Source organism: Microtus ochrogaster, linkage group LG5 (genome assembly GCF_000317375.1).
Source record: "Microtus ochrogaster isolate Prairie Vole_2 linkage group LG5, MicOch1.0, whole genome shotgun sequence".
Classification (NCBI taxonomy): domain Eukaryota; kingdom Metazoa; phylum Chordata; class Mammalia; order Rodentia; family Cricetidae; genus Microtus; species Microtus ochrogaster.
In genome coordinates, this window is record NC_022031.1 from 10,930,981 (window position 1) to 10,943,368 (window position 12,388).

General features: G+C 42.6%; 1 protein-coding gene across 2 annotated transcripts in view; it reads left to right on the forward strand.

The window, feature by feature from the left end:
- Jph1 (junctophilin 1) overlaps positions 1 to 12,388 on the forward strand; it is an 82,498-nt gene that overhangs the window by 54,292 nt on the left and 15,818 nt on the right. For both annotated transcript variants that reach the window (XM_005361860.3, XM_013351813.2), the window contains exon 3: positions 2,896 to 3,014. In XM_005361860.3, the coding sequence (XP_005361917.1) occupies positions 2,896 to 3,014 (119 nt within the window). The remainder of the gene's footprint in view (positions 1 to 2,895; positions 3,015 to 12,388) is intronic.

Consider the following 12,388-nt stretch of genomic DNA (forward strand, 5'->3'; position numbering starts at 1 on the left):
TAGGTAGGTAGGTAGGTAGGTAGATAGATAGATAGATAGATAGATAGATAGATAGATAGATAGATAGATAGATAGGTAGATAGGTAGACAGACACACACATATATATGGTTTCTCTAAATATATAAAAACAAGCTTCTCAGTCAGTAAGTTTTACTTGTAAATGATGGTTTTTCAAAGCAGTTTTCAAGTTGGCCAGACTGCAGAGTTCTCACACACATTTTCTCCCCACCTTGGGCCCACATACAGCTTCCTTCTCTGGCATCTTGGGTAAATTTGATGTAATTGCTGAAGCAATGTTGACTCACTTGCACTAAAATCCATTGTTCATCTTCATGCCCACCCCTGATTATGTAAAATCCATTGCTTATATTAGACCTCCCCCAATGATGTCTATTCTACAAACTTCGACACATGTACCATCCATCCACTGCAGTGTGACCGAGTTGTTTCCCTCCCCTAGCCATGTCCTCTGCCTGTTCCCCCTCCCTGCTGAACCCTTGGCAGCCTTTCTGTCTTTACCATTTCTATAGTGTTGTGGTTCACTAATGTTTTATTGAAAATAGTTTTTTTTCATGCAATATATTCCTTAGTTCACTTATTATTAACTGACAGCCCGGCTATTCCTAAAGAATCGTCATTTATACATAAGTTAGACTTTCGGTAAATACTGGGTGCTCGGCGCAGCAAAGAACAGAAGGTAAAAGATCGTGGTCTTTGCAAAGCTTACAAATCTCTAGGTAGGCGTGAGATGAGCCCGCAAGAGTCCAGGAGGAACGGGAGAGCGGGACCTCTGACTAGTTAGTACTCTGGCCTCAGGTCAGACCCTGCCTTTCCATTTTAAATCTAGTTTAACCTGGGGAGCCAAGTTTCCTGGTCATCTCCAGCTGCCACTTTGTCTCCCCAAAGACCAGCTGGAGTATAGTGCCATTTCCTGGATCGCCCTCCCCTATTGTCAGAGATTAGTGTGAGCATTGCTTTCAGACTTTCATACCAGTTATTCATAGTCCTGCCTGGAGCTGATAGAATATGGCAGGATGTCTACAGAGGCGTAAGAGTGGATGCCTACGCCATTTAAACACTAACTGAACAAGTCATTTGTATTTGGGACATGGACACACACACACAACCCAGTTCTCTGTCTATAATCTCCAGATTCTCTTTGGTCTGACTTTAAGGAGCCTAATTTTTTTTCATCGTGTGTGTGTGTGTGTGTGTGTGTGTGTGTGTGTGTGTGTGTGTAACACACCATGCAGGAGGTCAGAGCACAGATTACAGGAGGTATTTCTCTTGTTCCGTGTGTCAGCCTTGATAGCAAATGCTGAGCTATGTCAGGCTCAGTTCTTGTGTGTGCACACGTGTCTGTGCATACAGGTGAGCATGTGTGTTCAAGTATGCTTGTATACATGGAGACAAGAGGACAGTCCTATGTTGTTCTTCAGACACTGTCCACCTCATTTTTTTAAAAATTGGAATCTTTCTTTTCATGCAGTATATTCTGATCATGGTTTTTTCCCCCTTGTCTTCCCAGATCTCCCTCACAGCTCCACCCATCCAACTCCATGCCTTCTCTCTCTCTCTCTAAGGAAAACAGGCAAACAAAAAAGCACAAGAAACACCACACACACACCACACACACACACACACACACACACACACACACCTCTACCTTACTTTTGAGCTAGAGTCTCTCACTGAACTGGAATGGCAGGGAGGCCCGGCTAGCTGCCAGGCGAGCCCCAGGCACCTACTTGTTTCCTGCCTGGAGCATTCCCCAGCACTAGAATTGCAGATATGTGCCCAGGTGTAGCTGGCTTTCTTTCCTGTTTTAATGTGAACTTAGGGGTTTGAACTCACATCTTCATGCTTGCAAGGCAAACACATTACCAAGTGAGCTATCATCCCAGCCCAGGAAGCCCAACCCTTGTTCCTTCCTCTAAAGGTGCCTTACAAGTGTGAGGGGGGACCAGGGAGGGGGTAGCAGACCGAAAGATCCATTCCATCCTCACCAGTTCTGCTTCACTGGGATATTTCTGTTTCATATAAGATCCATGCCAAAAAAAAAAAAAATAGGTAAAACGCGGGCCAATGAGATGGCTCACCGGGTAAGAGTACTTGTGGACAAACATCATGATCTGAGTTCAGTCTTCAGAACCCACGCTTTGGAAAGAAAACCAGTTCCTACAAGTTATCCTCAGACCTCTCCACACTCCTAGTGGCACCCCACACATACACACAAAAATAACTTTCTGAAAAAGTTAAAGGCAAAGAAATTTTAAATTGGCTAAGTAGACACCTCACTAGCCCTCCTTGGCTTGCTGGTAAGATCCTGCGGTGTGCATCTCTTCCCATTGTAATACTCATCCAAAGCATCATGCTGATGGCCTGAGATCTTAGAGCAAGAGTATCCACACACGGAAATCAGCAAGCACCGATGGTAGCACTTCTGCTCGTTTCTTCCACTGGTCAAGTTCCTTAGTCGAATTCTTACTTAATTCTGCCAGTGGAATTTGGTCGGTGAGCACTAGGCTAATTCGTATGGTCAAATCCTACTCTCCATAGTGGGTTGTTTTTTGAAGTTGGGAGAGTATGATGCAAAATCAGCAGAGGAGTTGGTCCAGTGAGCTCTGACAGACAGACAGACACAGTGTCCAACCATAGAGACCATCCTCACAATTGCCTTTTCCCTAGAGAAAGGACTGCAGCCATCCACAGGCGGGTTCATCTGTGATGTGGCTGTTGCCGAGGTCTCAGAGCATTGTGACGCTAAACATTGCTATTCCAGGTGACGAGTCATGATCATAATGACCATGTCTGTCCCTACATCATGGTTTGCCTGCCCACGGGTCGTTAATACAGGGCGTTCTCTGCTCACTAGCCTTTGTGTGCCCCTGTAGGACTGCACATGCCAGAGCGAAAGCTGACGCTGCTGACCAGGCTGCCCTGGCTGCCCGCCAGGAGTGCGACATTGCGAGAGCCGTGGCCAGAGAACTGTCTCCTGATTTCTACCAGCCAGGTAAATCGTGTTTCCTTCCTTTGCTGGGAACAGTTGGGGCATGCGCTTTCCCTTTCCTTTATGTATGTATGTATGTATGTATGTATGTATGTATTTATTTATATCACTGAGAACTTCATTCATGAGTGAAACCTCTACTTCACTCCTGCCCTCCCCCCAACTCCTCCTATTTCTCCTCCAAAATTCATGACCTATTCAGTTATTATTGTTGTACATGTATAAATGTGTGTTACATAGATGTACACGTGCATATTTATAACCTGTTGGATCTGTTTGGCTTTGCTTGTTTGTCCAAGGTTTAACCACTTGGGACTGGACAACCTGTATGGGAGCTCACCCATGGAGGAAACTGATTCTCCCCAATCTCAGCAGCCATTGACCTCATCTAGGTCCCTCTTTATCTAGGTGTAGGTCCACGTGGAATGGCCCCTGTCCCTGTTAGCATGTCAACTTCTGTTGTCATCATGATGGTCTTGTTTATTATAGTTCATGGGGTGCATTCACCTTATGTATGTAGGTGTTACGTGCCTAGGGACCGCTCTCTAGCAGCGAACATCCTGGGCGTCCAGCTCTTAAAACCTTTCCAGATTCTCTTTTGAGATCTTTTTTCAACAGCTGTGTTTGGGCATTCCCAGTCATTTATTCTCTACATTGTGACCAGTTGTGGACCTTTGGAATGGTCTCTACCTGTTTCCAAAAGGAGCTGTTTTCATGAGGAGTGAGAGTTACGTTGCCTTTGGGAATACTGATGAGGATTTGCAGCTTGGCTAGGAATTACGCTAGGTTAGTGGGAGGCTAGTAGCACATTCTCTTACCCTGTCATCTCCTTTGATGAGGGGTAGACACTACACTTAGCCAGGAAAGGGTGGCCTGTGCACCAGAAGTTCAGTTGTTTTCTTGATCTTAGCTGTTCTGACTGGGAAAGATGAAATCTCAGTTTTAATTTGTGTTCTTCTATTTGCTAAGGATGGAGAACGTGTGTTGAGATTCTTTAGCCATTTTTGTTTCTTCTCTAGGAAAACTGTGTTCAGATCTGTAGCCTATGTTTTAACTGCGTTGTTTATCTTTTGGATTCATTGATTTTTTTTATATATTCTGGATATTCTGTCAACTGTGCCTTCTATCAGATGAGTAGTTGATGAAAAAATTCTCCCCCACTATATGGACTTCTTTTCTTCGTTGTCTCCTTTGTGGTACAAAAGCGTTTTAGTTTCATGCGGTCCCATTTTTCATTTGTTGGCCTTAAAGCCTGAGCAAATGAAATCCTATTCAGAAAATTCCTACCCTGTGTCTTGTGGGCACTGCCTGTGTTTTCTTCTAGCAGTTCAGTGTTTCAGGTTTCACACTGAGGCCTTTCCTTTGATCTATTTGGAGTTGATTTTTCTGAATGTTAATAATAGACGGGCCTGATGCATTCTTCGACATGTGGACACCCAGTTTCCCTACCATCATTTTGAAGATGCTGGAGGTTTACTTTTGGTTTTCTGATGTTGTTTTCTTTGTTTGTTTGTTTGTTGTTGTGAAATATCTAATGACTATTGCTATGCACTCATTTGGGTTTTCTGTTTTGTTCCATTGGCCAACTTGTCTGTTTTGGTGGCATTGCCTTGTTGCTTTTATTACCATGGTTCTGTAAAATATCTTGAAATTTAGAATAATAATTCTAGCACTGTTCTTTTTGTTCTGGATCGCTCTGGCTATCTGGAATCTTTTGTTCTGTATAAATTTTAGGATAATATTTTTTTATTTCTCTGAATAATGTTGTAGGAATTTTGATTGGGAATCCATTGAATCTATAAATTGCTCTTGATAGAAAGAGCCTTTTCACAATATTAATAGTATCAATCTATGAACATGACAAATCTTTCCATTTTCTAGTATCTTTATTTGAGGGCTTTAATGCAGAGGTCTTTACCATCTTCATTAGGTTTATTCTTATTTTTTATCACAAATAAGAGTTTCTCCAAGATCATCTCCTTTACCATGTTTCTTGTTAGTATATAATTTTTAAGTTAATTTTGTATTCTGCCACTTTGCTGAAATTGTTGATTATTTCTAGACACTTTCTGGTGGATTTTTAGAATGTTTATGTATAAAATATAGTCTATAAGTAGAATTAATTTGACTTCTTTTCCTATTTGTATCCCTTTAACTTGCTTCTCTTATCTTATTGCTACTGTTAGTGTTTCAGGCACTGAAAAGGAGTGGGAAAGATGAACAGCTCTGTCTTATTCCTGATTTTAATGGGATTGCTTCAAATTTTTCTCCATTTAGGATGACATTGGGTGTGGGTTTGTCATAGATAACCTTAATGAAGTTGAGGTACGGTCTCTTTTTTTGCATCTATTGGGATAATTATATGCAGCGTTTCTTTGTTTTGCTTTTGTCTTTATTGATTTATTTGCTGAAACAGCTCAGGTATAAAGCCTAGACATGGTATGTAATTTTTTTTTGATATATGTCTGAGTGCTTGGACTAACGGCATGTGTCACCACTCCCAGCTTAGGTATGTTCTGATATTTAAATGTGACACTTAGACATATAAATTTTCCTTGTGTGTGTGTGTGTGTGTGTGTGTGTGTGTGTGTGCGCGCGCGCGCTGTGGTTTTATTTTCATGAAATCTGTATACAGATTCCTTTGCTAAGATTGATTATATTATAGTTCAAAAGGATACATGGAACTTTTATGAATTTTTTTTTAAGATTTGTGTCCCAGGCTGTGTAATACGTTTTAGAAAAGTTTCTGTGGCTCCTGAGTAGACTGTATATTCATTGGTGTTTGGCAGAATATTCTGTACACATATGTTTGGTGTATAACACCATTCAATTCTGATGTTTCTCTGTTTATTTAGGTAACCTGTCTGTTGCTAACTGACTTAGTGTTGGTCTGGGTCTTTAACTCCAGTAGCATACTTTTGATGAAGTTGGACTCATTGATGTAAATGGAGACTGCACTTTCATTTCCCGGTCTCTCAGACCCAAATAATCACACAAAAACTATATTAATTACAATAGTTTGGCCAATGCCTCAGGCATATTCCTAGCTAACTCTTACATCTTAAATTAACCCATTTCAATTATTTTATATTTCATCATGAGGCTCATGGTTTGTTATCTCACATCTTGCTTCTTGGGTGGCTACATGGCATCTGTCTGACTCTACCTTCTAGCTCCCTGAATTCAGTTCGGTTTTCCTGCTAGCTGTATTCTGCTCTGCCATAGCCAAAGCTGCTGCTTTATTAACCAGTGGTAATAAAACATATTCATAACATACAGAGGGGAATCCCACATCTCATATGTGTTTAGGATTGTGATGTCTTCTTGGCTAATGTAGTGTCCTTCCTTCTTTGTCTCTTCTAAGTAGTTTAGTTTGAAGCCATTTGTCAGATATAAGGATGGTGACACCTGCTTGCTTCCTGGTACCATTTGCTTGGGATACTTCGTTCTCTGTTTTCACTGTAAGGTGGTGCCTACCTTCACAGCTAAGATGAGTTTCTTGTAGGCAGCAGAAAGATGGATTTTGTTTCTTAATCCATTCAGCTGACCTGTCTATTGATTGGGTAGTTGAGGGCATTAATATTTAAAGTGTGTGTTGGCTACAATCATTTTGCTTGGTTGCTGGGTTTGTATGTATTCTTAGTTCTTAGTCATTTTTATTGTGTTTCAGTAGTTACTAGTTCATTTGTTTTCTTTAGTCTCTTGGCTGTGCTTATTCCTCTCTTGAGTCTGAAATATCGCTCCCAGTATTGTCTTTATGGCTGGTTCGATGGACATGGATTCTTTCAATCTGTTTATATCATGAATTTTTTCTCTCTCTCAGCTATGGCTGATAGCTTTGCTTGGTACAGTAGTCTAGGTTGACAGCCTTGTTATTTTAGAACTTGGAGTAATTGCTCTAGGCTCAAAGTTTGCATTAAGAAACCAGCTATTGTCCTTTATATGTGACTTGTCCTTTCTCCCTTGCAGCCTTTAGTGCTCATCCTTCGTTCTGTGTGCCTAGTTTTATGACCGTGATAAGATGTGGGGAGCTCCTGTCCTGGTCCTGATAGGTTGGTGTTCTGTGTGCTATTTGAAAGGAACGGCATCAGCTCAGGACCCCCAGACCAAGTTCTCAGAACAAAGGGGATTTATTTACACCATGGGAACGAAGGGCAGGAAATAGGAGAAAAATACAGCAGATAGTAGACAAAGAGAAGAGGAAGGAAACAAGGGAGAGAGGCAGGGGTATTTGTCCCGGACGGACAAAGGACGGCCTCTGAGTAGAGAGGAGGCAGTCATGACACATAAGAAAATGGCAGCTTAGCCAGCCTGGTCTACAAGAGCTAGTTCCAGGACAGGCTCCAAAGCTACAGAGAAACCCTGTCTCGAAAAATAAGAAAGACAGAAAATGACAGTTTATAAAGGCAAAATGGGAAATCTCATGTTAGGATAAGGTGTTTAATTTTAATTGGACATGTTAATTAAATGAGCCAAAGGGGACTCCTGATTGCTGAATTTTAATACTTTGATAGCAGGACCTTGGTAGTCAGCCTCAGAAGGAGGAAGTGACCAAATAAGGGACTAGACTTTGGTGGCTAGCTTTAGGAATGTCATCTAATGGGTTTTAGCAAGGTAGAGGGAGTAAGGGAGAAAGAGCAAGGCCTGCCAGGGCCGTGCTCAGCTGACCAGACTCTCTTATGTCTAGCTGGATTGTCTTTCCTTGATTCCTTGATTGGGAGATACTCTTGTCTGTGATTTTGTTGAAAATCTGATCTGTGCCACTGACCTGGGATTCTTCTTCAACTCTGCCTATAATTAGAAAGTTTGGCTTTTTCATGGTATCCCACAGTTTCTGCATGTTTAATTGTTTTTTTTAATTTTTCATATTTATTGCCTGTACATTCTAAATTCTCTACTTCATCCTCCCATCCCAATATTTTTTCTATTGAGCTCTTCTTCTTGGGAGTCTTTGCCTCTGAGTTTTCTAATTGGACTATTGAGTGTTTCAATCCCACCGTCATTTCAGCTTGTGTTCTCATCAACATTTCTATCTCTTTATCGAATTCAATTTTTAAATCCTAGGTTGTCTTTGTCATCTCATTTGGCCATATGTTGTGTTTTTGGACCTCACTCAGGCAGTTATTGGTATTCTCACTAACTTTGTTGAGCCATTTGTTTGCATCTTAAACTCCTTGAATGATTTGATGAAGTTTAAGATTGTTCTTTTAAGTTCTGTGTCTTGGGTATCATCTGAGTGATTCCCACTGGAGATCCAGCCTAGTGGTAGGCTTGGGGACACATACCCAGTGTTGCTCTTCCAGGTTGTTTGTGTTTTCACCATATGACCTGGGTGTGTGGGTTTCTTTTGTTGGCTGTGAATCTGGTGATGCATCATGCTAGGCTTCTCAGACCATGCAGCTAAAGCAAGGCCTGTGGTTTGGGAATGGTGCAGGCTGGTCATGTTACAGAGACTTAACATGCTTGACCCTTGAATAGATGTGTGACCCAGGCCTGGGCTGGATATAGTGCAGGCATACTAGTGTCTGGGGGACTCAGCAGACTGATCAGGATGTGTGACTGGGCCGAGCCTGGGGTGGAGACAGCACAGGTGTGTTGTAAGGAGGCTGCTTGTTTGTTTCCCAGCCACCCTGCAGCTCAGCCCTGAAATAATCGTACAGAAACTATATTATTTAAATTACTGCTTGGCTAATTAGCTTTAGCTTCTTATTGGCTAACTCTTACATCTTAATTTAACCCATCACCATTAATCTGTGCATCACCATGAGGTCGTGGCCTACCAGCAAAGTTTCAGCACATCTTTCTCCATGGCTTCTTCCTGACTCTGTCTTCTTCCTCCCAGCATTCAGTTTAGTTTTCTCCACCTAGCTAAGTTCTGCCCTGCTATAGGGCCAAAGCAGTTTCTTTATTCATTATTGGTAATCACAGCATACAAAGGGGAATCCCACATCACAGGAGGGAGTGACCAGAATGGGTATTGGAGAGGTTGTGGGCAGGCTAGAGTTCCGAGAACTCACCAGCCTGAGCAAGGCCAGGAGGTTGGGACAACTGAAGGGGAAGAGGAGGGAAGGGAAGTACAGATAGTCCACCTCCAGATGTCATACAGTGTTTAGCACAGAATGTGTGAACACAGGGCCCCTGGGAGCAGTCAGGACCGGGATGGATGAATCCTAAAAAAAGGAAGATGCTGCCCTGCCAGAGCAACTAGAATGGAAGAGGAAGGAGCAAGGAGAGGCCCACTAGTGTGATCAGGCCTGTGCCACGTGCAGCATGCACAGGGCCCCTGGGAGGAATCGGCGCAGGATCTTTTCCTTTAAAGATCAGTGGGGTTTTGTTGTTGTTGTTGTTTGTTTGTTTTAATCTCAGCAATACTAAAGAATAAGTGGGAGAAAACAGGAGGTTACCTGAGGCTGAATTAACGCTTTGCAGGTTCCGTGAGAGACTCCTTCTCCAAAACTAAGGAGTGAAGATGAGTTGAGGAAGACGCCAGGATATCAGTCTCTAGTCTCAACACACATGAGCACAAATGTGTGTGCACACACACCCGGTGTCCACAGAGAGGAAAGGAACGGCAAGCAGGGTGGAGAGAAGAAGAAACCCAGTAAAGTGCCAGGTTTAGAATACCGTTCTGGAGAGGTATCCCACAGGTTTGCTGAGATGTAAGTGTCTCTGCAGAGTGACTTCTTCAAGAGTGATAATGGGTGTTTTCTTTTATGTGCGTTTGTTTTAAAACAGTTAATACGTATGTATATTTTACTAAGAAAGGGACTTTTTGCATATTTTGAAGTGACTGCTGATGAATAAATTCCCTCTATCCTGGTTTCTAAGGACTTTGGTGAATTAGCTGTTCCAGGGTGTGAAACCCACAGGAAGAATTCAGCAAGCCATGCCACCATCTGGAGAAGCTAGACACTCAGGAGACCATGGGCTTGGACTGCTTTGCAAGCAAATAAACTCCCCATTGTTGTCTGCAGACGCTGATTCTTGGGCCTGCTGTTAATTCCGCTGCGGAGCGGGGTCCCTCTAGGCTTCTCTTAGGTGTTACCAAGTGGTAAATGATACTGAAGGCCGTCTCGGTTTCCCAGACTGAATGCTTTACAAAGCCTTTGTACGGTGAAAACGCATTGAGGGAAAAGAAATATTGTGGGAAAATGTAATTCCACCCTTCTTTAGTTCAAGCAGATTCATATAGGCAAGTTGTTCATCAATAATGAGAGCATCCTAGTAGCCTGAGATAACAGTGAGCCTCTTTGAGAGCAGAGCTAAGGGGAAACTGCAGTACCCTTTGACCCACAGCCAACACTTCCTTCAGCAGCTGTATAGAAGGCCTGTTCTGTGCTGGGTGTTATGGATCTTCTCAAGGGAACATAACTCAGGCTTTCCAATCTGCATTTACAGGGTGATCAAATCAGATAGGCATTTGCAAAAAGACTTTTAATGCCTCTTCTAAGCCTGCCCACTTAATTTGCCCATCTCAGATACACATATCACCATTGTTTGGGAGGTGTATGCTGCAGCCCTTGGAAGAACGGTGTCTGGTAGCTTACATTTTGAATGTTTTCATGGCAAATTACTTACTTTGAGGAGCTGGCAGTATTTTCATCATTGTTAAATCTCACAGCTTTAGTTCAGAAATCTAGTATTATGTACCTCAATTAAACTGCAAGATAAAAACGGACTTGTATAGGGATATTAAATTCTCAAAGGGCTAAGTTCTAACCCCCAAATCACCCTATTAGATGTGTGCTGCATTCACATGGAGAAACCTAAATTAGAATCAGTGTGAAAGAATAGTGATTAACCCAAGAAGAATTTGGGTAGAACTTGGCCCTCTAAAGGCTTAACTTGCAAATGAGCCATAATATTGCTGAAAACAGTCAGGAGGCCTCAGTGATAGTACAATTTTAAGGAGCTCCCTGTAGCATGGCTGGGTGTATGAAAACATCTAAAGAATCAGTCAGCATAGGCAGTATAGAAGCAGATTGAGTCACAGAGGCAAACACTGGATTGTCCATCTAGACCCTGTCTAGAGCCTGGGCCAGAGCTTGAACTAGTGCAGCTGCTTTGACAAGGATGTTTTGATTATGGGGCAGAAGGCAGGGAACCATAGCCAAGAGGCAGGTATCTGCTCCACTGGCTTCATTGTTCTCATTGAGGGAATAGATGCATCAGGCTAGCTCACCTGATACCATTACAGTCAATTCTCATATTTTGTGTCGATAAGATTCTGTCATCACCTATTGCTCATCCTGATTTCACAATGACTAGGAAGTAATGAAGCTCTGCCTCAGGAATGACATATACTGTTGGTATCAATAGTCGCATAGCTTATGTGGCCTTCATACTCCCCACTGTAAATGAACGAGTTGGCCTTACAGTGTGGCATATCATAAAGGGAGTCAATCTGCTCCAAGGATTCAGTGTGCTTAGAATTCAAGTTCCTAAATCAGGAGGGTTGTGCTATGACTCTTGAGGGTGATCAGGAAGAAGCAGAAGAGACCAGAGACTGGGGACAACTGAGAAGCTGTATACGTGGCTCTCCGTTCCCACTATCTGAATTGCTTTAGGTCATGAATGGAGGGGGGGCGTAATGTGTGCATGTGTTTGTCAGCATTGGCTAGAGACTGATAATGGATAGCTCCATCACTCGCCACCTTCTTTTTTGAGACACAGGCTCTCACTGAACCCAGGACTCATAAGCTTGGCAAGACTAGCTGACCAGTAAGCTCCGAGGATCCACCTGTCTCTTCCTTCCCAGTGCTAGGCTCACAGGCCTAATGCACCACACCCAGTTTTTTATATGGATGTTAGAGATCCGAATTCAGGTTCTTGAACTCATGTCATCTTGAGTCATCGCCACAGCTGCTTCCATAAATACCCTCATCTCATTTTTAATTCCAAGTCATATTAAGTAAAGCATAAATTTTTTTGCCTTCATCAGCAAGCCTGAGAAGGAGTTAAATAAATTGAAACACTGTATGGACTCTTGGGAGAACGTCAGCCTGCTTTCCTAGGTAACATCCTCAACAAGCTTTGTCTCCTTGTGTTGAGTGTGTGTTCACACACAGCACCCCTGATTATTTACAGTGAAAGAGAAGCCTGTGTGTACATGACCGCGTGTTAACTGTGCTTGCATTTCTCATGACTTAGAAGTCAACGTATTCTTCGTTATGAAAGGCCCGCACCAGTCACTCACATGTCACTGTTTTGGTTAAGTAAAGAGAGGCACCCAGGAATAGGTGGCGTCTGAGCAGCTCACCTTCCAAATCTTAAATCCTAAGTACTTTTTTGTTTTCCCATGAAGACGGGAAACTGAGCAGCCCGCTAGTGGATGTGCAAGTGGTGATCGCCAAGCCTTCGTGTTATCCTGACCACTC